The sequence below is a fragment of the Chionomys nivalis genome, chromosome 18, assembly GCF_950005125.1.
Source record: "Chionomys nivalis chromosome 18, mChiNiv1.1, whole genome shotgun sequence".
Taxonomy (NCBI): Eukaryota; Metazoa; Chordata; class Mammalia; order Rodentia; family Cricetidae; genus Chionomys; species Chionomys nivalis.
Window position 1 is genome coordinate 44,195,450 of NC_080103.1, and position 26,514 is coordinate 44,221,963.

Consider the following 26,514-nt stretch of genomic DNA (forward strand, 5'->3'; position numbering starts at 1 on the left):
ATAATAATAGTTTAAAGTTCCTACATGAAGTGAACCTACCCCAATCAACCTAAATTCAAATCATATGAAACTATGTCATTAAAGGGCCAGATGGATCATTAATTGGAAGGAAAAAAACTTAAAATTCCCCAAACACAGTCTGTCCAAAATATAGGTTATTAAAATTGTGACTGGAGTTTGCTTATTCACTAGTGATGTCATTATGACCTGTTGAGATAATTATGAAGACATGCTTTTCCTTATTTGTTTGATTTGTGGGTGTGAGTTTGGGTAGTATTTCTTAGATTTTTTAAGATCTTATTTTTGTTATTTACTGCATGTAGGTCTATGTATCAGTGTTAAGTGTATACATGAATAAATGCAGGTGCCCATAGAAGCGTCAGATCCTGTAGAGCTGCAGTTGCAAATAGTTTGGGATGCCTGACGGGATACTGGGAACTGAATTTGTGTCCTCTGTAGGGAGAGCGCCGTCCTCGTGACTGCTGGGCCAGCTCTCTAGCCCCTTTTCCTCTTGGAAGTTTAGATTATCAGGTGCTCTCTACTACAGTAGCTGGAACAGTTGACCTCTCAATCCCTTCTAAGACGGGTGTTTCTGAAGCAGTAAATGCTTTCTTTGGTTTTCTTTCTTTTTTGCTTTATTAACAATTGGTTTGCTGTTTCCTATTCATATACTCTTACAGATGCAACTAATTCATGAAATTTCCAACTTAAAGAATTTAGTTAAGCATGCAGAAGTATATAATCAAGATCTTGAGGTAAACATTTATCTTAGTATTTCCTTTGATAAGTAACTACAACTTAAAATATGTGTCCTATAATTAAACATAATTACAGAAAATAGAGAAATTATATTTTAAATATTAGTGAATTTTGACCAATTTAAATTTTTAACAAATCATTTCTTAAGTTCAATTTTATTGTTCTTTGATTCTTTTAGAATGAACTAAGTTCAAAAGTAGAGCTTCTTAAAGAAAAAGAGGATCAGATTAAGGACCTGCAGAAATACATAGATGCCCAGAAGTCAGAAAAGATGAAAATAGACCTGTCATACTCATCGGTAAAATCAGGTTTTCTTTTGCTGTGTGATTGACTTGGCATTTCTAGTACATCGTCATAATCTTCCTCGTAAATGCTTGGTTATATTGAGCCAACTGTGTACCAGGCTGGTTATAGTCGATTTATATATGTTTAATATGGGCATAAATCTTCAATTAATGAATCATTAGTGTGATCAACATTTTACCAATAGAGAGTTGAAGTAACTGCTTCAATGGTTTTAGGATTTTTTTTCCTTCTGTATCAGTGGGTGTGGGTGGTTTGGTTGGTTTGTTTGAAACAGGGTCTCTCTGTAAAGCTCAAGCTGACTTGAAATTCGATATGTTGGATGGGTTGACCTCTTAACTCAAGAGATCCACCTGCCTGTCTCCAGTTCTGGGATTTAAAGGTATGTGCCACCATACCTGGTTTAGGTTTTTTTTTTATTAAACACTAACCAATTTCTTAAATTGTACTTCCAGACCAGCTGTTATGATATATAAAAATGTGGCCAGAATTTTTATCTTATCTTTACCCTTCTTGATGAGCTAAGAATAAGATGAGTGTGTTTGTTGCCGTGTGTGTTGTGGCACAGGTGAAAGAATGCTCAGAGACACTTGAGAATGGGGTCCCCAGCCTTGGCAGCCGGCAGCGCTTTCCCTTCACCCAGGGCATTTTTAGTTTTCTCCATTACAATTATGCCAGTTGATTTCCATGTGCTCCAAACAGCCTGAATGAAGCTTCCACAAGTAAATGCCGAGCCCAAAGTCTCAATAAAGAGTGGGTACCACAGTTATCTGAGTTTTTCCTCCCAGCTGAGTTCTGTGTAGCTTTGTATCTTTGGGAAACTCTTCAGACAGGATGCACATAGGGCAACAAAAGCTATCTGTAACCAAAAAGATGGATTGGAGCTAGGTGCCAACTCCAGAGCGAGGCCTTGTGTGACCCAGCAGGGGTTCGGGCTAGTTTTTAGCTCTCTGGCTCCTCCCAGCTGGATTTCTGCTGCGTGTGTATGTGTGTTCTCCAGTGTATTTCCCAAATCTGCCAAAACTGGATCTCCTGAGTCCTCTTTGTCATCTGTCTAGGAACCCACTGAAGACCTGAAGCAGATGATGCAGACGCTGTCTGATATGGACACCGTGGCCCTTGATGCCAAGAGAGAGTCGGCCTTCCTTAGGAGTGAGAACCTGACGCTGAAGGAGAAAGTTGTTAGTACTCTTCCAGAGGTTATGACACGCAGTGGTGATCAGTACAGTGTCATCAGGCTTTTCTATTTTAAACAACCTTTTCTCGTTTTACACACTGATCACAGTTGCCACTCTCCCCTTCCTCCCGCTCCCACCCCAGCCCCCATGTACTCCTCAGAGAGGCTGAGGCTTCCCGTGGGGAGTCAACAAAGTCTGGCACATCACTTTGAGACAGGACCACGGCCCAACCCCCATAGCTAGGCTGAGCAAGGTATTCCTCCTTAGGGAATGGGCTTCAAAAAGCCAATTTAAGCTCCAGGGATAAGTCCTGGTCCCACTGCCACCCCACAGACTGCCCCAGCCACACAACTGTCACCACATTCAGAGGGTCTGGTTGGTCCTATGCAGGTCCCCTGCTATCAGTTCAGTGAGCTCCCACTAGCTCAGGTCAGGTGATTCTGTGGGTCTCCCCATGGCGGTCTTGACCCCTTTGTTTATATTATATATTATATTATTTTTTATATATTGTTAGGTGATTCGGTGGGCATCCCCATGATGGTCTTGACCCCTTTGTTTATATATTATATTCTATATATTATTAGGTGATTCTGTGGGTATCCCCATGGCAGTCTTGACCCCTTTGTTTATATTATATTATGTTTATTATATTGTTAGGTGATTCTGTGACTGTCCCTATGGTGGTCTTGACCCCTTTTTTATATTATATGTTGTCAATTTTCAATGTTTTTCTGACAGAATGAACTTTCAGATGCTTGTAAGCAAATGGAAAATGACATCCAGGCCTATCAACGCCAGCTGGAGGCAAAAAAGAAAATGCAAGATGATCTAGATAAGGAATTACAGTTTGCTTTTCAGGAAATATCAAAACTCACTGCCCTGGTAGATGGCAAAGGTACCGTACAAATTTATATGTCTGCACCCTGACCCCCAGGAGTTTACCTACAGTGATTGAGTACATTCCCGGAATCACGTGCCTGCTAAACTCTTACTTTTTAAAAAAATTTACTGTTCAGTTTAAATATCTTCGATGTCTATGTTTCTAAATATTAAGGGCTTAAAATTATTTTTCAGTGCAGTGGGCATGACTTGAGGGGTGGTTTAAAATCTTAAAAATCTAATTACTTTCTTGTCAACATAGACTAATTTATCAAAAACTTGTAGGTTTGCTGTCAAATTTAGAGCTGGAGAACAGGATTACTGATCTCCAACGAGAACTGAATAAAGAAGTTGAAGAAAAAGAAACTTTGCAAAAAGAAGTTCACTTGCTCTCAGAGTTGAAGTCTTTACCCTCTGAGGTAGAAATGCTGAGGAAAGAGGTAAGACAGCAGACGCTGTAAACATCTGGCAGAGACGGCTCATGCGCTCACCGGCTCTTAGGGAACTTGGTAGAGAAACAGTGTTTTCAAGGTGTATTTACCCAAGTGCTTAGTAGCGTAATCCATGCACTGGCTGTGTTTGGTCTTCAAATGTATTTGCACACTTTTAGCGCCCATTAGTATTTGTCCCTCTTGTTGGTACTAGCCATACCACTGCGTTGGAGAACACAGAATAGAAAATAAGAAGGTATATGGAGATGGTAGTTCATGCCTATGATCCCAGCGTTCAAGAAGGTGAGGTGGGTTTACAGACCAGCCTGGGCTACAGAGTTAGACTCAAACAAATTTCTTTATGCAAAAAACAAATGTCTGTGACATGTATTTTATATGTCCTCCTCTCAAGAATGAGGGAACGTCTTGACGAAGGGTGGAGTGATTGTAAAGAGCAGTGATTAGGGGGCTAGGGCGAAGTCCCGCATGTGACAGGACTCGTGTGCTTACACCACAGCAACTGTGGTGGCTGCCCAAGATCAAGAGAGGGCCACGTGAGCCCTCACCCCAGCTGAAAAGCTATTGGCAATTGATGGCCACTAGGGGAGAGAGAGGCCGTTCTCTTTAGGGGTCCCTAGTAGGTTTCCCATGGTCTAGTGGGTGGCTACAGTTGTGCAAATACACAGGTGACTGGTTGGACTTAGAAAGTTACAAAACAATAAAGAGGACTCAAAGTTGGGAGGGGGATTTAGGAGATTCCAGGAGGAATTGGTAAGGGCCTGAATATAATTGAAATACATCATATTTATGTTTGATATTCTCAAGACTAAATTTTAAAATTCCATATTTAAAAAATAGCAAGGGAAGAGAGAGAGAGCTCGGTGGTTATGAGCACTGACTAGTCTCCCAGAGGAGTCAAGTTTGATTCCCAGCACCCACGTTGCAATTCACAACTTACCCTGTTAACTTCAGTTCCAAGGGGATCTGAAGCCTTGATATGACCTCCATGAACACTGCATGCAAATGGTGCATAGATATACATACATACATAAGCATCCAAACACATGAGAAAAATAAATTTCAAAATAAAATGTAGCAAGGTTAAAGGCTAGCGCTGATAGTTTTTGTAGCCACTATAAGTTTTCCTGGTTAGTAAACACATCTGCAAACTCATCCATCAGCTTCTCTGTCTGTCTGTTTTCCTAAAAGAAATAAAAGTGCCAAGAATTTGAGTGCTTACTCTATGGAAACATCTTGCTAAAGAATGAAGCATTATTTTATTTATGCTGTAAACGTGTAACAGCGGAGTCCCTTGAGCACTCAGTGCACGGAAAGACCAACAGGTGCTCTTTTCAGTCCCCGAACATGGCTGTCAGGCTGGCGCTGAGCCTCACGGTGTGCCCCTCAGCCAGCCGCTAACCTCTGTGCTTTTGCCCTTCTCTTGGTGGGCTTTTTAGCTCTCTCATCTTCCCCTTTCACAATGAGTAAACTATCCATAAATATATTGTGGATTATTTCATTATTTAAAATGATGCTTCTCAGAGAAAAATATATAGCTCAATAAAATCAATTAAAGAAAAATTTTAAATTTTTTTTAATGCTGCTTCTTATGTAATTCTTAAAAGCCTAGTTTGTCCATGTATTAAATGTTTAGGAATTTGAATTGCAGTCAATGTTTAGTTGGGGAATGGGGGAAGGGGGGTTGAGTTTTGAGGAAAACGTAAAGTGCCTGCCACACAGACATATTAAAAAACACTTTGAAGTGGTAACTTGGGAACTAAATAAATCTCAGTTAACTGTTTCTACTGCTCTTTCTCCGTGTATTCTTTAACTGGAACTCAAAGACATGAAACAAGCATTTAAGACGGATTAAACAGGCTACATGGAGAGATAATGACAAGAACGTTGCCGTCTGCTGTAGACAGACTGAATGGCTGTGTGCTTGCTGCTGTGCACGGTGCTCTGAGGTCGACCCTCAGAGCCGCAAATGAAAATGACTGCCATTCATTCCTCACAACCTTTGCTAACGTTCAAAGTTTCCAGAAAGTTGTTTCAGGGTATCTATCAAATTTTGCTACCATCCCTAATTCTGACTTGTTTTCCACAGCTGCATGAGAAATCTGAAGAGCTCTGTTTAAGAACCTCAGAAAGGGAAAACTTGTTTTCTGAAGTAGCTGATAAGGACAGTAGAATTCAAGCTTTACTTGAAGAAATTGGAAGGACTAAAGACGACCTTCCAGCTTCCCAGCTGAATTGCAAAAGCAGAGAGGAAGCATACCAAACACTGGAAGCCCTTCACGTGGAACTCGAGCAGAAATATGAAGTGGTTCTGGAGGACAATGAGAAGATGAAACAGGAAATAGGAAATCTCTCTAAAGAAGCAGAAAACCTTGGTTCAAGTTTGGATTCCTTGAAGGCTGAGGTTGGTACAAACTGTCAACAAGAAATGGGCTTCTGCTTTCCTGAGTGTGGTCTACATGCACGTGAGTCTGTCTACGTGTGATACAACGTTCTGCTTTTACTCTATCACACTTTTTCTTTAAAGCTTTCCCACAAGACTCAAGAGCTTCAGCAGAAAACAAATGAGAGTCAAGAGAGGTCAGATAAAATGGACGAGCTGAGAACGCAGTTAGAATGCAGAGAGTCCAGCCTGCAGTCTGCAGAGAAGGAGAGAGCACTGCTCAGTGAGAGGCTTCAGCAAACCTTGGAAGAAGTAAGAGTCTTAACCCAAGAAAAGGAAGACTTAAAACAACTCCAAACAAGCCTGCAGATGGAGAGGGACCAACTGAGAAGTGACATTCAGGACACTGTAAACATGGTATGTTTCAGCCGGGTAGAACTGTGGAAGTCATGTTGTGTATGATTGAATAGTAACTGTAAGATCAGTATGCTTCACATCCTGATGGAAATGGTTTTCTTTTTCTCTTGCCAAGAACGTAGAGACTCAAGAACAGTTACTAAATGCTCTTGAGTCTTTGAAACAACACCAAGAAACAATTAACGTGCTGAAAATGAAAGCTGCTGAGGAGATGTCCAAGAATTTGCATATGGAGGACAGTGGAGGAAGTGGAGACGAAGTTGAGCGGAAGGTAAGAATGATGGCTGACCTTCCGTCTGCTTCTACAAGCTGCTCCTTAACAGCAGACACTGCCTTATTTCCTGCAATGCTGGACCATAACCTGTGAGGCGAAATAAACTCTTCCCTCCCCAAGTTGCCCCTGATCAGCACTCCATGACAGCAGCAGAAACTTAACTAGGATGATACACACCTGAACGGTGGAAGTGGGGAGTCAATTAGAATAGGAAAATAATTCAAGGAAAAGTATGACAGATATAAAAGCCCTGAGATAACATCTAGCTTTAAAAGTATTTTTAAAACCTCTTAATGGATAGGAAGACAGAATTTGAGACTAGGTGACACATGTTTTGGACAGGGACAAGATCGTGAAGAGTCTGTTAAAACTATTGGGAGCCTGGACTTTTTCCTCAAGGCTGTTTCTTAGCAATAGATTCTCCTTCTGGATGGTGCCAGGCCACTCCTCCCTGAGGCACAAAGCATAACCCCATGAGCTATTTCCCACCACTGGTGTACCTAAGGAATCATGGTGTCACCAAAGTTCATGTATTCCTTAGGTTGCTCTCTTGTTGCTGTGACAAAATATCTGACAAAAGCAATTAAGTGAAAATTGCTTGACCTCCCGGTGTAAAAGGTCTAATGCGCTGTGCTGGGAACTCAGGGCAGCAGAGATGTGGAGTCACATCCTGCTCCCAGTCAGGAAGTAGAGGGGTGGATGCTGCAGCTCCGCCCCCTTTTCCTTTTCATTCACTCCAGGACCAGCCCATTGACCAGGAACAAAGTCTGTGTTTTCTTACTCCAACTGTAACCGTCAGAACTCAGGGAAGCCATAAAGTCGTCAGTATTCATTGTTTTTGTAACAAAAAAATCAAAAAACAAAAAGGGAAAATAAAAAAACTACAATTATATAACTTAGAAAACATTTAAGGAAGATATATAGGCAGGAAAGGCATATCTTGATTATCTAATCAGTTTGAGTAAATGAATGTCCAAAGAGTCAGGTTAACCTATTGTACATGAAAATTGCAATGTGTACAGCTACCTAGGTGGCTCTCATCAGTGAACAGGTATAGAACACCAGTACTGGAGCCTGTCCACTTGTGTCCAAAGCTGGCTGTGTGCTCTCTCGTGGTCTTGTGTAAATCTGAGTTCCCTAGTTACCAAATAGGGATAGAAATAGTGCCTAGCTCCTGAGGTCATCGAGGAGACTCGGGTGCTGATATGAGGCTAGCACTTGATACAGAACGTAAGTGGGTACTTTAATAATACTAAGGTAGTTGTTAACTACCTAAACTCTTCTTTAATGTATTCGTATTTAGGTGGATGGCATAGATGAACAGAATCTACTGGCTGGAAATGCCCAAACATTGGTTTCAGGTGGTAACGACAACGGGGTAACAGATGAACAGAGGAAAATACATTCTTTAATGCAGGAGAATAGTGGACTCCAACAAACACTGCAAAGTCTTACTGCAGAAAAGGAGCAATTGAAGAAGGACCTGAAGGAAAATATAGAAATGGTAAGATCTGGCTCTCTACAGTTGGTTATACATTTTATCTGTTTATTTTGATATTATTAACTTTATTTGGGTATAATCTATATGCAGTAGACATGTCATGGAAGTGTAGGTTGGATGACTTTTGACAAATGTCTCTGTCTACATAGAGCCCCTGGGTGTTATGTGTTAACTTGGTAATAATTTGCCAGATCAGCTTTGCCATTTTACATTTCCATCAACAAATAAATAGAATTCTGGTGGCTCCATATTCCCCTTACCAACACTTTATATTTATTTGTGCTTTCAATTTTAGCCATTCTTTTTCAAATGTACCTATCTTACTTTACTGTTCCCTAGCAACAAAAGATGTTGTAACTTTTTCATAAACTAAATAGCCATTGAATATCCTTAATAATATATTCTCTTAATGTTGTGTTATAGTTTGCGGGTATCGTACATATTTTGTTAAATTGGTTCCTAGATATTTCTCTTTTGCTATTGTAACTTTTAATGTTAAGTCATTCGTGCTTGCCAGTAATCCCTGGCTAGGTTTTTTTTTTGTTTTTTTTTTTTTAATCTGTTATAAGGTTTTTGTATGGGTTGAAATTAATAATTTAGGAAATTCACTGTGGATCCCCTAGAACCTATAATTTGTGCTGTTTTAATTTTCTGTATTTATAATTGTGTCGTCTGTTTTATCAACAGACTAAATGAAAATTAGCATGCAAACACAAAGCGTGTTCCTTCTCTGATTCGTTATGTTTCGATGACCTTCGTATTCAAGTCTGCTGTTGTGTGATCTTCATAATGGATTAGTTCCACATCCTGCCAGCAAAGGGTGGGAGCCATTGTGAACTGACTGCTCACTGATCAGTACTTGAATGCAAAGCCATAAAAACATAAGAAAAACAATGTGGCTTTAGTCTTTTTGGCCACTGAAAGCAGACTGACTACGTTAGAGTTGTCTTTGTCTATGCAGCATCACTTTGATTTCTTCATTTTGAGTCAAAAGTAATTTCTGAGTTTTCCTGATTTCATAAAGATGAGAAAATATTATAAATTCTAATCTAGAACTTTTTTTAAACTCTAGACTATTGAAAACCAGGAGGAATTAAGAATTCTTAGAGATGAACTCAAAAGGCAACAAGAGATAGCTGCACGGGGAAAAGACGAAGTCTCCAAGAAGAGCGACGAGCTCTCCAGGGCGTGTGAGAGATTGGCAGAAGTAGAAGAAGAGCTAGAGGAAAAGGTGCGCCTCCCACACTGTTGTCTTGACTGTCCATCCCCACCACATGAACATTGGTAATAAATGCTTTTCCACTAGTCTTAAATTAAGGAATAAGGAATATCTCCAAAGTGAAGAAGTATTAATGTTAACAGTTTGAAGTTTTGATTTGTATTAAATTCTTAATTAAGTCCTTGCAAAGATTATATAATTATAACATCTTTAGGTGAGAGTCAGGCAGCCTTATATGGTCTAAATTAATCATGTAATATAGTCATCCATCAAAATTAATGACTACTACCATGGATTAGACACTCTGAGTACTTGAGAAATATTACTCATCAAATAAAAGTTCCTCCCATATGGAGTCGTGTTGGCATTTCTTTGAATTATAAGACTGCTTACGATCACCATCTTGGATGCTGATGGGTTTCTGCATCACTGGTAAAAGAGAAATAAGTCATGTGAGGCCTGAGGCTATGACCAGCAACTGAGTGACTCTACAGTTCCTTCTGTTAGGATGAGAGCAATGCCACTGCTGGATGGCACACTGTAGTTTGTGTCATGTTTTGGGTAGCATTCTTTTTTTTAAAATCCCAACTCCTTTTATATAATTGAATTTACTTTAAAACTTTGTGGTTTTTTTTAAACTCTTCAAAGAAGTGAAATCAGCAGCTGATAATGGTTGATGCTTCTGAGTTTATTTGAGCCATTCTGTAAACATCTTGTTAAAAGTAAAAGACAATGGGAAACTAGGTATGGTCACTCACAGCTGTTAATCCCTGCAGTTGGGGGCCGAGGCAAGGCGGCCACTGTAAATCTGATACCAGCCTGGACTTCCTAGAGTGTTCTCAGCCAGCGTGGGCTACAGAATGAGACTGTCTCTAAATAAACAAATGATAAATGTATAATATTTATATCATAGGGAATTATGGTTATTTGGAATCTATACCTATGTACTTTAGTCTCTTAGCTTTTTAGTTTTATTTTCTCTTCTCATCTTGCTACCTTGATCAACCTATGTAAGTTTCCAAGATAATACCAGAATTACCATAAAGTTAGTGGTCTACAAGACCAGACATGCAATATCACGCAATATATCACTGTTCTCTCTCTCTCTCTCTCTCTCTCTCTCTCTCTCTCTCTCTCTCTCTCTCTCTCTCTCTCTCTCTCCATGAGCTCACTCTGTAGAGACCCACTGCCTCTGCCTCCCCAGTGCCTCCACAGGCAGCATTGTCACCGTTCTTGATCCTTTAAAAGTTGAGGTGCCAGTGGTGTCCTTTTGATGGCTCAGTGAAGAGTTCTTCTGTGCTTCTTCCTAGTATCTAATATCTCCCAGCTGCCCTGGGACTGCACCACTCCAGTCTCTGATGCTGTTTTCTCGTAGCCTCTCTTCCAGGTTTCTCTGTGTCCTTCTCTGCCATTGATTTGAAGGATCACTGTAGTCCAAAAGAATCTAATCTCAAGACTTACAGTTATAGCTGTAAAAGTCCCGTTTCCAATCAGGTTCACATTCTGAATAGTCCTGAATTGTTTAACCAACCATAAGCATGTCTAGAGAGCTAGTTCACTCTTAATGATGCTTGTCTGTTTGCTTTGTGTAGACAATGCTCTGTTAATGGTACTACATAAAAATTTAGCAAAGTATCAGCAACATGATAATTATAAAAAATTGTCCCTCCTAAGAACCAGAAACTCCAAGAAAAGCAGCAACTCCTTCTCAGTGCAGAGGAAGATGTGAGTAAGATGCAGGAAAGGATGGCTGAAATGGAGAGCCTAAAGGATCAACTCAGGAGCCAAGGACTGGCGTTGGAGCGCATGGAAGCAGAGAGACTTGAGTTGTCTCAGAAACTTCAGGAAAATTGTGAGAAGTTGAAATCTCTAACCAAAGAAAGAAATGATCTAAAGGAATTGCAGGAATCATTTGAAATAGAAAGAAGACAGCTTGTAGAATATGCAAGAGAAATCAAAGCTACGGTAAATAATACTGTAGCCTTTTCTCTATCTGCTAAATGTTTCTTTGGAAGCCTAGTCAGCTGGAAAGAGGGAGGCTGTGTTGAGTAAGTGCTGTAAAATTCTTTACATTTCACTTCCTAAGGGCCTACAAACAGAAGGACTAAGCATTGCTCACACACATCTGAAAGAGCACCAAGAAATCACCGACGAGCTAAGAAGCATTTCTGAGAAAGAAGCTCGGGTAGCAAGCGCTCAGAACACAGAAAAATCCAATACCGAATCGCAAGAAAAGGTATGTCATTTTTTTCCTCATGTCCTCGGCCACTTCTTTCTTCCTCCTTTGAAGGAAAATAAGTAGATAGTTATAATGTATTGGCTAGGAATTTGTTGACTGTCTGCTGGACTAAACATAGTCTGGGTTACAGATATAATGGGGAAAGTCAGGTATGTTGGTGCATACCTGTAACCTCAGAACTTGCTGGGTGGAGCAGGAGAATCAGGAGTTAAGACCATCCTGTACTGCATACTCCACAGAGAGTTTAAGGCTAGCCTATGTAAGACCCTGTCTAAAGAAAGAAAAGAGAAAGAAAACCAGTGGTAATGGAGGGACAAAATCCTGATTGGTTTGTAGTAGAAGCTGATAAATGAACAATCATAAATGAATAAGACACCATCAAATAATTGTAACTGTTATAGAAAGATGACAATGGGGTAACTGGGCAGTCTGCTCTTTGCCAAGCACTGGAAGTACTGTGTAATAAAGCAGGTCTTTTTGTCAGTGTGACACGTGACAGTTCCTCAGTTCTAACGTGGTGCCTGTGGGAATATGATGCGCAAAGTGCATCATTCCACTAGCGATTGGTGTGAATAGGAAGTCAGTGTGCACAACAGAAAACGTGGGAGATAGCATTGGGATTCAACAAAAGATGGGGACTGTACATTTACTGGAATATTCGTAAACACCTAAGATAGTTTCCTTTTTTGCTTATAATTTGAGAACAAGTCTAGAAACTAAGCCTGTAACTGAATTAATAGTGTGATGATAATACATACAGATTGGCTCACTTTGGAAGCATGACAGACTGGTAGTGACGTCATGTAGAACCCACAGGGATTGAAAGTGAGAGAGTGTAAGAGAGACTTATTGCCCTAAGGGAGACTCTGATATTCAAGGGCACATTCATTGCTGGGTAAAATTTCCTCATCTTTTCTATTTAAAAAAAGAAATGTACTCTCTAGATAGTAACACTGCGCTTTATCAATATCACAAGATCCCAGAGCTTCGAGAACAAGAGCTCCTTCCTGTTTTGAACGAAGTCAAGGAGATTCCAGGAAAAGTGGATGAACTGGAGCCGTTGGAAGAACACTGCAGAACAGTGGATTCAGAGCCAGCAGAAAGCATAGAGAGGCGCGGGATGACTGAGAAGCTTCACGAAAGTCAGAAAGAGATCAGATGTCTCACTGAAGAGAGGGATGACTTGAAAATGATGCTAGAAACACTTGATGTCGAATGTGCCCAGCTGAAAGAAGATGCCAGAAAAACTTTGGCTAAAGTGAGTATTTTGTTTTGTGTTGAGAGTCTCATGTAACCAGACTTGGCCTTGAATTCATATTTCTCTTGCCTCCCTTTCCCCAGTTCTAGGACACAGGCATGTGTACCACTATATTTAGATAAATGAGCTTCTTTCTTCCTTCTTAACTAGTGTTTTATAAAAGGGTTGCTTGTGTCACATTTAAAAATCTCAGTGCTAACTCTGCAGATGGTTCTAATCATGTAATGATAGGAAGCAGATAATAAAATTGTTTCTGAATGTAAAGAAATAATTGAAACTGTCTGAACATCTTTGTTCTTGAGTATTCAAAATTGACTTAGGAAAATCAATGCTTTAATAACAGAAAAGAGAATATTTTCTTTCTTTGAGTCCACGCCTCCACACTATGCCTGGTGATAGGGAACTGTGTATAATCTCCTCACTCTGGGAGTCTGAGACAAGGGGTGAGATCCTGTATTAAATTGCCAGAAAACCCTTTTCTCCTAGAAGGCATTTCTATCTTCTTCTTCGCTTTGGTTGGAAACCTGGAAATCATCCCTGCTCTTGCTGTGTCTTCCTGTTTACTCACTGCAATACAGTGTCCAAAATGTGCTGGTATGTGTGCTGGTATGTGTGTGTGTGCGCATGTGTGTGTGTTTGTGTGCACGTGCGTGTGTGTTACACGAACAGGTAGACTTTATAGACACAGTGTTTTTTATCAAAGGTTGGCTGTGTTAAAACCCTCCAGTTTTTTAATCCACATTACCAATACCCTTATACAGAATCACCATTATTTCTTTGTCACTCCCTATATTCATTTTGTTTTAGATTTTTATTATCTTATGTGTCTGTGTGTTTCGCCTGATAATGTATAATCTGTTTACCACATGCATGCCTGATGCTCAAGAAAGTGATGAGCCTCCGTGTGGGTGCTTACATTCATTCTTACACGTATCTAATACAGTTCCCATTCTGAGACAAAGTGCTATTTTCTTGAATGTGTTCACATTAGTGTTACTCTTTAAAACCTAGACTCCACTCATGACCCATGAGGCCCAGGACCACAGACCCTACCGGTATCTAACCTTGCTGCAGCCTCCCTTTCCATGATGCCCTCTGTGCCCTTCTGTTCTCCTCAGGACTTGTTAGTGATCTGATCATTTCCCCACCTGCAGGACTTACACGTGTGCCTTTTGTAGGTGGTGCTTTCTCCCTCAGCTCTCAGGTCTTTGTTCTCTAGAAAGCCTTTCCAATCACCATGATGACAGTAATGCCCTGAGTAGCTCATCTCTTCTGTTTGGTGAAATTTGTCATAGCGTCTGTCTTTTCCTCCTAAAGTGTGATTCTGGCAGAAATCATAGAAAGAAAGAAAAATCTCACTATTTTATCTGTAGTCTTGTCTAATAGGACACTTGACAATGTAGTGAGCCCTTAAATAAACATATTAACTGCCTGGAGAGTGGGAGAATGTGGAAAACTTACTCTGAAAATGAGCCATTGGATACTCTCTATTATATAAGAAAATGCCTAATTTCTTTTCTTTATAATTATCTTTAGTTATCAAATGTATTGTCTTGGAATTCCCTTAAGATACAGGAAGCTCTCTCAGACCAGACCAGTTCTTGGATGTGGAAGGAAAGGGCAGTGAGACGACTGGGGGGCTATGCAGAGCAGAGTCGGCTCCAGGTCACCGAGAGGAGAAACAGAAATGCTCGAGGTGTGATAGGACAAGTTTTAGGAATGTAGCTAGGGACTGTGCTAGCTTAGTAGAAAGGCGTTTATAGATCTTCCGAGATCCATGACTTCCCTAACCCCAATAGTTGGCTCGGTTTCCAGCACCAGGTATGATTTCTTTCTTGTTGAACAGGTCTTAAATCTAATTAGAGAACTGCTGGTTACCAACAATGTATACTTGCTACTGCCGCTCCCATGGGGTTATTGTGCTGTACTGGTCAGAGGAGAAAGAGGTCTACTGTACCTGCAGCCGGTTCCCCAGCAGAGCACGAGCCGTCACAGCATCTCAGAGATGTTACAACTCAAAGAGTTTCCTCTTTGCTCTATATTTCTCGAGCTTTATAAGCAAAGCTTTTCAAAATGGAAGTAGTTATACTGTAATGGTTAGATTTCAATAAACTTCTTGGAATTTTCTCTAATACTAAAGCATCTAGAAACTGAAGAGGAACTTAACATTGCTCATTGTTGCCAGAAAGAGCAAGAGAAAAAAATTGATGCACTAAGAGCGAGCCTCTCCCAGAAGGAAACCGAGCTGTCAAGTATTCGTACACAACTAGAGTCGGCCACTGATGAACTAGAGAGAAAGGTAAACTGAGGGAGAGAAGCAGGGGGAGGAGACCAGAATGGGATTGCTAACTTTAAGACTACTGCTCACATACTCATTTATTTTGGTTTCTGTTCTGTATTTTTTTTTCATTAAAATAGGAGAAAGAGACTGTGTGTGTTGTGCACATGTGCCTGGATATTTTGTGCTGATAACTTATTTTGTTTAAAGGTTCAAGAACTCTGTGAGAAACAGGAACAACTTAATATAAAAGAAACTAATGAGGCGCAAGGGAAAATGAATGAACTAGACCAAGTCAAGGCGCTTCTCCTAGCCAAGGACGCGACACTGCAGAGGCTGGAGAGTGACAGGCTGCAGCTGACTAAAGAGCTAGAAGGAAGTCAGGAGGAAGTGAGGATTCTAACTAAGGAAAGAGATGAGCTCAGAAGAGTACAGGAGGCTCTCCGTGTGGAAAGCGAACAGCAGAAAGAAGCCATGAAAGAAATTGGCGCTAAGGTAAGTCTCTGCTAATTTGTGGGAAACAAAACGAGGACTAAGATGATTGTGATGTCACCTGCTAAGTTTTATTAATTTTTCTGTAATGATAAAGGGGAAGCTAAAACTGTAGTAGTCATCTGAGTGATGGCATTGAGATTACTAGTTCGAGTGATGTTTCTAGAAGTGGGTCAAGCAGCAGGTACTTGGATTTGGGAAAGGCAAATGCTGACTTTCAGTTAAGTGGAAAAGGACGTGTACTTAGTTACTCGTTCCCTCCTTCTCATCAAAGAAACACAGCAGCCCTAGACTAAATGTAAAATACCTGCCTTGATTTAGGAAAACATCTTCCTTTCTCTTAAAAACAAGCAAAACCCACTTCTGTGGACCTGTGACCTAACTTATTTTCTCAGCTCCAAGAACTTGAGGACAGAGAGCATGAATGCCTAGCGATGAAGACTGTTAATGAGAGTCGAGGAAGCGGACATGAAGTGGAATGCTTGAACAAGCAGCTGGAGGCCCAGAAGGCAACTCTGGAGAGGGTGGAAATGCAGAATGTGACCTTGACTCAAAGGCTTCATGCAACCCTTGACGAAATGAGATCTGTAGCAAAAGAAAGAGATGAGCTTAGGAGTATGGAAGAGCGCCTCACGGTAGAGAGAGACCAGCTGGAGGACACCCTTAAAGAGACAGTAACTAGAGTGAGTTGCCATTTCTCTGCCATCATGCAGCTTAATGTGCTAATGACACTGGGCAAAGTGTACAGTTTGTCCCAAGAGTCTAGTTGTAGCATTTTACACTATACACATTTGCACGGTCCTGCAAAGACAGCAGATTCACACTCTCCATTCATAGGGGACTGGTAAGAGACACATAACATATCTGGATCACGGAGTGCTGTACCTTAGCTCACAAAGTAGACCAGCACTGTGTTTGTAGTGTCCTCCTGGGGAAAGGTGAGCTAACAGTGGCTCATCTAGAATATGCAGTCACGTCCCGGAGCAGCTCAAGAGTGAGGACTGGGAGGCCTGAGAGGACAAGAGAACTTTGATCTTTGGTATAGCTTCTGTCTGAACTGTTTTTCTTCAATGTCTTCTTTCTTTTCCTAATAATTAAGGGTCTGGAAAAAGAAGAGGAGCTGAGAGTTGCTCATGTGCACCTGCAAGAGCACCAGGAGACTATCAGCAAGCTCAGGGAGAGTGTGTCTGATAAGGTAGATGAACTATCACGTATCCAAGGGGTCTTGGTACGCTCACATGCTGTTCTAGAAGCACGGGTATTTTTATTTTTTTTTTTATTTTTTTATTTTTTTTTTTTTGGTTTTTCAAGACAGGGTTTCTCTGTGGCTTTGGAGCCTGTCCTGGAACTAGCTCTGTAGACCAGGCTGGTCTCGAACTCACAGAGATCCGCCTGCCTCTGCCTCCCGAGTGCTGGGATTAAAGGCGTGCGCCACCATCGCCCGGCATAGCACGGGTATTTTTAATCTGGACAGATAGGAACTGAAGTCAGATCCTCTGTGTAAACTGTGAACCTGTCTAAATCTGAAGCCCATGATTTGCTGATTGAATTTTAAGACTGTTGTTTGGGGATTTTTGCTCATTATGTTCAGTGCTCTAACTTATTATATGGTTGTCTTAAGAGCCAAGAACTCCAGGAAAAAGCACGTCAACTTTCTCAGGTAGAAGCTGAGCTCGGGGAAAGGATGGATCAGATGGAACAATTGAAGAAGCAGCTAGGAGCCCAGAGTTCAACTCTGGAGAACATAGAAATAGAGAAGTTAAAGTTGACTCAGCAAGTTTATGAAAACCTTGAAGAAATAAGAATTGTCACCAAGGAAAATGATGACCTAAAAACTATGGATGAAGCCCTCAGAGCAGAGCGAGACAAACTGAGGAAAAGTCTTCAACAAGTGGAAGCAAGTGTGAGTTCTGTCCTGCCCGAGCAGGTTTCCAGATTGTCTGGGCAGGGGTGGGTCGGCATTGAGTCCTTCGTTCCGACAGGAATGGCAGGTGGTTTGTGTTCTTGAACTGTTTGAATTCAGCATTTCTTTGTGGAGTTTTTAACCTAGATATAATATACTGATCCAGTTGTCAAAGAAGTGTATGTGCAGATGAGCGTATACATAAACATATGTACAAGTGGTTCCCAGTGCTGCTTGGTTATAACAGTTTGTGATAAAAAATGGGAAAGAAACAACCTAAAGGTGTCTTAGGAAGAAATGGCAAATACAAGCAATATGCCAAAATTCTGTGCAAGTTGGTTGGTCTCAATGTCCCAATCAGGAAAAGGTCTGTGGATTTCTAACAGTAAAGAATATTAAGTAGTGAGAGCCTCTCCCCCGCCCCCCCTGCCCCTCCAGTTTGGTTCACTGGGTGAAGCATTTGCTGCACCGGCCTGACGATCTCAGTTCATTCTCTGGAATCTACGTAAAAGAAGGGTGGGGAAACAGACCCACAGAACTGTCCACTGATAAACACTTATTTTTGAAAATGCTATTTAATGTTAAGATATGTTCCTGTTTTAAAAGGACCTTGAAAAGCAAGAGAAACTAAGAATTGCTCACATGGACCTGAAGGAGCACCAGGACACCATCGAGAGACTCAGAGGGAGTGTGTCCAAGAAGACAGATGAAGTATCAAGTATGAAAATGGAATTAGAAAATGCAAATATTAAATTACAGGAAAAGGTATTGATTGGGCATCCCATTTGTTCATGTCTGAAAGCCTTTGGGGTTATAAAGGTTCTCCATACTGGGAATCAGTTTGGCAGTGCTCACTGTAAGACCTGCATTTCCTTCCCTTGGGTGTGTACTGAAAAGAGCAAGGACCATTCTCCTGCACAGCCAACAACAATGTTGGCAGCAGTTTATCCAGAACAGTGGGAAAGTGAGAACAGCCGGCATACCAGCGAGTGAGTGGGGACCACCTGTCATCTTAAGTTCAAAAGGAAACAAAAGTAGACCAGGGTGTTAAAGGTCAGGTTTATATTAACCTCAAGGAAAGGATACACAGATGTTGAATGCTGGAAATGCTGTCTAGTTTGGTCTGGGTTATGGTTTTTTTTTTTTTTTTTTTTTGGTTTTTTGAGACAGGATTTCTCTGGTTTTGGAGCCTGTCCTGGAACTAGCTCTTATAGACCAGGCTGGTCTCAAACTCACAGAGATCCATCTGCCTCTGCCTCCCAAGTGCTGAGATTAAAGGCGTGCGCCACCACCGCCCGGCTGGGTTATGGTTTTATAGATGCATGCATATATCAAGAATAACTAAGCCAGGTGGTGGTAGCACACGCCTTTAATCCCAGCACTTGGGAGGCAGAGGCAGGTGGATCTCTATGAGTTCAAGGCCAACCTGGTCTATAGCAAGGGTTCTAGGACAGCCAGGGCTACACAGAGAGATTCTCAAAAAAAAAAAGGAAAGAAACACCAAAAACCCAAAGTCTACATTTAAGATTAGTATACTCTCTATGTGTATACCTCAAAAGAAAAATGGGTGCCTTTAGGAACCATTTATAAAAATTAGATGGAAAGATTGCTGTCTTAGTCGGTTTAGAGACTATTCTTTTCTCCCCTCCAAGAGTACTGGGATTAGGGCATGCATAGCCACTCCCAGCAAAGCTGTGCTCCAGCCTTCTTTTAAAGCAGTCCGTATCCTGGCCTGCAGTTAGGAGTTCCCAGCATCTCTGGCCCTCCAGTTCCTCTGCCCTCCATGATCACCTCGCTCACATAGTGGAAAGTGAATGAAGCTTCTGGAGATGGAGAAATGGCTCCGTCGTCCTCTCCTAGAGGACCCAGGGTTGATTCCCACAGACTAGCTGGTGGCTTACAACTCTCCTTTACCTCCAGTTCCAGGAGACTCCTGACACCCTCTTCTGACTTCCATGGGCACCAGGCATACACTTGGTGCATAGACATACATGTAGGCAAAGCACCCTTAACTGTAAAGTAAAACAATAAAAGTTAAAGCTTACTTTGAAGAGTCTATCCTAATGTGATTTCTTGTCTCCAGATTCAAGAACTTAAGGCAAATGAACTTCAACTTCTTACATTAAAAGGAGATGCCAGTGAAACACAAAAGCAACTCAAGCAGCAGGGCTTAACTCTGAGTAAGATAGAGATGGAGAATTTAAATCTGGCCCAGAAGCTTCATGAAAATCTTGAAGAAATGAAATCTGTAATAAAAGAAAGAGATAATCTAAAGAGAATGGAGGAAATGCTCAAGATGGAGAGAGACCAGCTCAAGGAGACCCTAAGGGACAACATGCATAAGGTGAGCTGTGTGCCGCCTTCCTGTCTGGAACCACCACTACTTGAAAGTACAGGATCCATAGAGATGAGCTCTCTCCTTCCCTCCCTTTGTTCTCTCCCTCCCTCCTCTTCTTCCTTCCCTCTCTCCCTCCCACCTTTCCTCTCTTCCCTCCCTCGTTCTCTCCCTCTCTCCCTCCTTTTCTCCTTTTCTCCCTCCTTCCGTCCGTCCCTCCTTCCCTCTGTGTGTCTGTCTGTCTGTCTGTCTTGTACCTGCAATAACTAGAAGAGGGTGTTGGAGCTCCTGGAACTGGGAAAAAAACAGCAGGTGGTGCTCTTAACTGCTGAGCAGCCATCCTCTAACCAAACATTGCATCTTTGAAAACTTACCAGTACGTACAGTGCATTGGTTTCAGCAGTACCACTTCTAGGAATTTACCCAGCCAATAGATTGGCTGATTTAGCAAAAATACATTGTTCTGTATAGTGATTTGTAGTGACCAAAATCTAGAAGTAAGCCAAGTATCCACCTGCAAGGCACTGGCTACATAGGGCTCATCCCTATGATGGAATTCTAGGCCTCACATTATTTATGTGACTCTGCCCTTAAAAGACTGTGAAAGAGAAAAACAGGTCAAAGAGTGGGGAAAATAGGGTCAGAACTTGTACTCTGGCTCCTTTGGTCTGTTTTTGTGTTGGTTTTGAGTTTTGTTTGTTTTTCAAGACAGGGGTCTCTCTTTATAGCCCTGGCTGTCCTAGAACTCACTCTGTAGACCAGGCTTGCCTCGAACTCACAGAGATCTCTTGTCTCTGCTTCCTGAGTTCTGGGATTAAAGCCTGGCTCCTTTGACCATCTTGTACCCCAGGCATACTGTAGAGCTTGTTTCTAACTGAGCATATATTTTTCTTTGAGCGTATTTAGTCTCTTAGAAGCAGTGATAAAATACACAAATATGGGCTAAGAATTTCTGGTCTAGTGTCCAAAATGCTCAATTTTAGAAAGGTTTTTGAGCACCAACATGAAACTCAAAAACTTGAATTTGGGAGGATTTCAGTAAAGTCAAGACTGCAAACACTGTTAAAATCTGAAACATTGATTTCAAAAGATACTCTGTTTATATGTATATACATACACAACAATAGACATTGCCCTTCTGTGAAGAAATTTTTTATTCTGATCTATTTTATAAATTATCTCAAGAGCCAAGAACTTCAGGAAGAAGAGCTTCAGCTTTTTAAAGAGAAAGATGTCAAAGTTTATAACAAAAGGAAAGGAAACTGAGCAGTTGAAGCCGTTTGAGGCCCAGAATTTCTATGTGCAAAGTGTGGATGAAAATAGCTTGCACTTGATTAAGAAAGTTCACAAAAACCTTAAAGCAATAAGAATCGTAGCCAAGGAAAGCAGTGCAGCTGACCGGGAAGAAAGAGTCTCTCAGAGTGGAAAGAGAACAATTCCGAGAAACCCTAAGACCGCGACATGAGCACAGGTTCAGACCTGCCTTTGCTCAGCAGCTCTGAGACCGAAGCCCGGGGGATTACCAGTGTGTGTTATCTGGATTTGGGAGTTGTGGGTTTGTTTTGGGTTTTTTCCTCTTTTATTTTCTTTTTGGAAACGTCTGTAGATGGTGAAAGTGGTGAGAAACATGCCGTAATTATAACAGAAAGGAAGCATAAAAGCCACAGTGCTTTTCAGAAAATTAAATTCTTCATCTTTATAAAAAAGATTTGTTAGATACTATTTTCCTTCTAAATTTCTGAGACAACAACCACAGAAGGAAACTAGCTTTACCGTAAGTGGAAGATACCGCAAAGACTACATCTGCGAAAGAGTAAATGCCGCCTTTCCTCTATTGATAGACTCTAGAAGTGAGCCTTCATTACTGAAGTTAGAAGGAAAAAAGCAAAGTAGAGATTAAAAAGTTTTCTTAACATTATTTCAGAATAATCTTTAAAAGTTTAATTCACTACTCTAAAAAGTAGTATAAAATTTAGACAAATTGGATATATAAAGTAAATCTGTAACTTTCTATTTTCATGTTTGCTGGGTAAAGTAGAAAGCCTCATGTACTGTTATCATAAACATTAAACACTTAGGAGTCCAGCGTATGTGGGGCCTGTCTAAATTTACAAACAGACATAATTTGTTTGGCAAATCTGTATCGAGCAGATATTCTTCTAGGTATTACTATTCCCAACTTAAACTAATGACTTAGTTTAATGAGGAAGGGTATGTCCTGTATTTTTTAATCAATGCAACAAGAATATGAAAGAAATTTAGACTTTCCACCCCAAGGTGGAAGAACATACAAGGTTTGGGTTCTCTAACATATTTAGTTGGTGACAGTGATTCTAATGTGGACATTTGAGAGGTTACAAACTGGAGATCTAAGACCCAGTGAGCAGCAAGTCCTTTTCTAGATGCCATGTGCTTCTCGCACGTATTGAGTGAGTTCAGTGAGGTGAAGTCATTCACTGTGTAGTTTGGCAGTAATTATTACTCCCTTTTGCCTATTTTAACACTGTTATATTACAATGAAATATTTAATTCCATCACAGAAACCCGATGTAAGATGTATGGTTAGACTTGCTATGTAAATGTAGTTAAGATGTAAGCATGTATGGTTAGACTTGCTATGTAAACGTAGTTATTGCTGTGCATTTCTTTGTACCAGGATCATCAGAACCATGAAGAGATAGTAAAACATGCAGAGGAGTTACTGTGTGATGGAGAGCAACATGGAACAAGAAAGCTTCGAGAAAAGTGCCTCAGGATAAAAGTAAGAGCTCCTGTAGGAGCTGTGTGGCATTGTCACCGTTCCAAAGGTCCTGTAAGCCTAAGAGAATTAAAGGAAACTGTGTACAGCAGATAGACCATACCAGATGTCTCCCTAGTCAGTGTAGTCTAGTCAGTGACGCATGTGTATACATGTACACATATATGTACAAATGACACAGTGGGAGTGTGTGTTTCCCTAAGCAGTGTAGTCTAGTCAGTGACGCGTGCGTATACATGCACACATATATGTACAAATGACACAGTGGGAGTGTGTGTTTCCCTAAGCAGTGTAGTCTAATCAGTGATGCGTGCATATACATGCACACATATATGTACAAATGATACAGTGGGAGTGTGTGGTTTGCTTTTTAAGGACCGTGTGGGAAAGTAATCCTGAGCAAATCTCTAAAAGCAGTAATGGCTCTATTTGCTCTGGGGACGAGTTCTGTAGACTGGGGACTAAGAGTACAAAGCTCCCAAGGCAGAAGCTCCTCCTGTTCCAGGAGTTTCGAGAGGGAAGCTAGTGAGAGGAAGTAAGGTCGAAGCTGATGGAGGAGTAGACCACGAGGCCACAGAAAAACTCATGTTTGCTCCGAGTAGGAGGAGGTCCACTGGAGAGTTCTGTCGTGCTGCGAGAGACACCACATGACCTATGTCTGGAAAGGAGAGATTTGAGTATTGAAAGTGGAATATAAGCAGAGAACCTTTCTTTTTGTTTTTGTTTTCTCAACACAGGGTTTCTCTATGTAGCCCTGCATGTCCTGGGCTGCCTCTGTAGACCAGGCTGGCCTCAAACTTACAGAGATCCACCTGCCTCTGCCTCCCGAGTGCTGTGATTAAAGGATGTGAGCGCCGCTGCCCACTGAGAGAGCTCTTTTGAAAGATGAATTTTAGTGATGTAGACAGAGCACAGAGAGACAGAAGTGGAAGCAGTGTAACAGATCACAGACTACAGCGGGGGAGAGGGGCTGTTTGAGTCACGGTAGCTGATTTACGCACAGACTCTTGCTGCTTTTATCAACATCAGCCAGAAAAGTTGGATTTCTTATTGTATTTTCCTCTGGTTAATTTTTACAATCTTATACATTGCTTCTATAATCTAAAAATCACTAATTATATCTTTTAAACACAAAGTTCTTCATTTCTTTTTTCCAATAGAAGGTATTACAGTGTTACATTTTGTTACAATTCCAGTATTCATTAACAGGAATTTGGATTTCCTTTAGGAGCTCCTGAAAAGGTACTCAGAAATGGGTGATGATTATGAGTGCTTGAATCGGCTCTCTCTTGACTTGGAGAAGGAAACTAAAACCCAAAAAGAGCTGGTAATTTCTATAAAAGCAAAGCTTTCACTTCCATACCCACAAACCAAAGAGATTGAAAAGCTATTTACTGCAAACCAGAGATGTTTCATGGAATTCCACAGAATCCTGAAGAAACTTAAGGTACCAGCTTTTTTAGTATTGGCCTTATACTATAATTTCAATTGTACATTTCGATGTATTTAAGTCTTTTGGGAGTTACCATGGATACTATTTATATTAACCACCAAATTAATATGGATCTGAAGCTAGGATTTCTTCAGCAAAGCCTGAGCTCTGCCTGTCGGCCTAAACACTGTTTAAGGATACTCAGAATCCACATGAGTCCCATCCCAAAGATGTCATGATCGAGTAAGGCAGGCTTGTGATTGGTTATAAGTGCGGTCATAGAGGTATGGACAACATGTTCTGTGATATTTTTCCTGAGGATATGTAACACAGGTCTGTTCACCCCAGATAGGGAATCCATGACGGACCAAAATCACAATTGCACCAATCTCCAACTTGGTAAACCAATGAGTTAATTGGGGTTACAGTTTAGAGGGGTACTCAGGGATGACTCAGAACCACCACATTGACCGAAAGCCCACCCAAGAGGGGTGATGACTCAGGAAAGCTGTATCCCTGGGGCCTCCTTCACGACATGGAGGTGGTTCAGTAATCTAAGGAAGCCCTCAGCAGCATGGCTGCCCGGAGTCAGTTACTCACTCCAGCAGGTAATTCCTGCCTCTAGAGCCCTGGTGAGGCTACTTGTGGATCATGGCACTTCCCGGGGTGTGTAGAGTGTCTTTACTTGATAATCCTCTCACAGATCGTGACGGTCAGATACCCAAGATTTATGAGGTTGGGGACCATTGTAGCATTAAAATTATCTTTGACATAAGGCCAGACATCTAAATGTGCTTAACAAAGAAATCTTGAAGCATGCGACATGACGGATGGGTGTGGGGGGTTAAACAAGATTATTAGGAGAATATTTTGAAAATCCAAAATGGGACTGGAGAGAAGGCTTAGCAGTTAAGAACATTTACTGTTTATTCACAGACCCAAATTCAGCTTTTAACACTGAGGTCAAAGCAGCTCACAACACCTGAAACTCTGGCTCCGGGGACTCTGAAGGTCTCTTCTGGACCCTGTGGACACCTACTAAACTCATGTGCACATACCCACACATATACATGTAATTTTATATAAAATGAATTTTTTTTTTAATCTCAAATGTCTGACAGCAGATTGGCAGTTTAACCAAAAGCTATGTAATAAGGCTGGAGAGAGATCTCGGTGTTGAGACCCTGGCTGCTCTTCCAGAGGACCCAGTGGTCTCCCAACACCAGGCTGTGACTCAGCCACCTGAGCTGCAGTCCTCGGGGGTCCATGGACACATTTATTCACACACATGAACTAATAGGAAAAACAGAGCTATAGAAAGGGTCATGTGACAAAACCACTCAATATGAGGAATCCCATAGGAAGTCAAACAAGGAAGCAGCAGTCTGGAAGAGCTGCTCTCCCAGTGGGCAGAGAAGAGAAATTGTGGATAAAGAGTAGCTTCCTGCATCGTCATCTACCACAGTATAAACAGTAAACAAGAGGCCTCGCCATCTCAGACACTGAAAATGCTCCTAAATACAATGTCTCATTTTTCAATTTATCTTCTTCAAGTATGTGTTGAGCCACATTACAAAGATAAAGGAAGAGCAACATGAGCTCATCAATAAATTCGAAGTGGCTTTTGTCCAGGAAGTGGAGAAGCAGCATGGACTGTGGACTAAAATACGGAGCTTTCAGCGGGCTTGTGATATCCCATCCGAAGACCTGGAGAGCCTCACACTGAGCCAGGATATGGACCTCCATATTGAGGTATACCTTTTTTTTTAATTTAATTTCATTTTACATTCCAACCACAGTTCTCCCTTCCACCCCTCCTCCAGCCCCCCTTAACTTTCCCCCAGCCCAACCCCCATCCACTCTTCCCAACAGGTAAGGGGAGTCAACATAGTCTGGCACATTAATTTGGGTCAGTACCAAGCCCCTCCCCCTTGCATTAAGGCTGGGCATGGCACCATAAGGAATGGGCTCCAACAAGGTAGCTCATGCACTAGGGACAGGTCCTGGCCCTACTGTCGGGGGCCCCTTGGATAGTCAAGCTTCACAGCTGTCTCCCACACATGGAGGCTCCACAGCTGTTGGGTCAGAGTTCATGAGTTCATGGTTCAGCTGTCTGTAGATTTCTCCATCGTGATCTTGACCTCCTTTGAGGTATACTTTTTAAATAGATACCTTTGTATGCATTTGAAATGACTAGTAACTCACCGAATGATAGCTGACTGGACGACCCTTTAGACGCTCTCAGACCTGCATAGACAGAAAATAGATTTAATTTCAGCAAATGAGAACTCAGAATTTTAGGTTCCCCAGTGCTTTCTTGCACCTGGGACTGAAAGTCAGAATCTTCCCTGTATCAGTACCATAAGGACTTTCTTGTTCTCCCAGCGATGTTGGAACTGGCTGCAGTTCCTAACACACATGTAAGGCCTGACATGTACATAGAATGTTATGTAGAGT

General features: G+C 41.3%; 1 protein-coding gene across 1 annotated transcript in view; it reads left to right on the top strand.

Annotated features, from left to right (window-relative positions):
* Cenpe (centromere protein E) overlaps nucleotides 1-26,514 on the top strand; it is a 59,149-nt gene that overhangs the window by 17,107 nt on the left and 15,528 nt on the right. Inside the window, exons 17-39 of the mRNA XM_057793282.1 lie at nucleotides 681-755; nucleotides 938-1,057; nucleotides 2,121-2,243; nucleotides 2,979-3,135; nucleotides 3,405-3,559; nucleotides 5,658-5,972; nucleotides 6,096-6,368; nucleotides 6,484-6,639; nucleotides 7,946-8,146; nucleotides 9,216-9,374; nucleotides 11,037-11,327; nucleotides 11,449-11,598; nucleotides 12,578-12,859; nucleotides 15,000-15,158; nucleotides 15,348-15,632; nucleotides 16,025-16,312; nucleotides 16,729-16,824; nucleotides 17,251-17,532; nucleotides 18,139-18,297; nucleotides 19,616-19,876; nucleotides 22,524-22,628; nucleotides 23,854-24,072; nucleotides 25,612-25,809. Coding sequence (XP_057649265.1) covers nucleotides 681-755; nucleotides 938-1,057; nucleotides 2,121-2,243; nucleotides 2,979-3,135; nucleotides 3,405-3,559; nucleotides 5,658-5,972; nucleotides 6,096-6,368; nucleotides 6,484-6,639; nucleotides 7,946-8,146; nucleotides 9,216-9,374; nucleotides 11,037-11,327; nucleotides 11,449-11,598; nucleotides 12,578-12,859; nucleotides 15,000-15,158; nucleotides 15,348-15,632; nucleotides 16,025-16,312; nucleotides 16,729-16,824; nucleotides 17,251-17,532; nucleotides 18,139-18,297; nucleotides 19,616-19,876; nucleotides 22,524-22,628; nucleotides 23,854-24,072; nucleotides 25,612-25,809 — 4,509 coding nt within the window. The remainder of the gene's footprint in view (nucleotides 1-680; nucleotides 756-937; nucleotides 1,058-2,120; nucleotides 2,244-2,978; nucleotides 3,136-3,404; nucleotides 3,560-5,657; nucleotides 5,973-6,095; nucleotides 6,369-6,483; nucleotides 6,640-7,945; nucleotides 8,147-9,215; nucleotides 9,375-11,036; nucleotides 11,328-11,448; nucleotides 11,599-12,577; nucleotides 12,860-14,999; nucleotides 15,159-15,347; nucleotides 15,633-16,024; nucleotides 16,313-16,728; nucleotides 16,825-17,250; nucleotides 17,533-18,138; nucleotides 18,298-19,615; nucleotides 19,877-22,523; nucleotides 22,629-23,853; nucleotides 24,073-25,611; nucleotides 25,810-26,514) is intronic.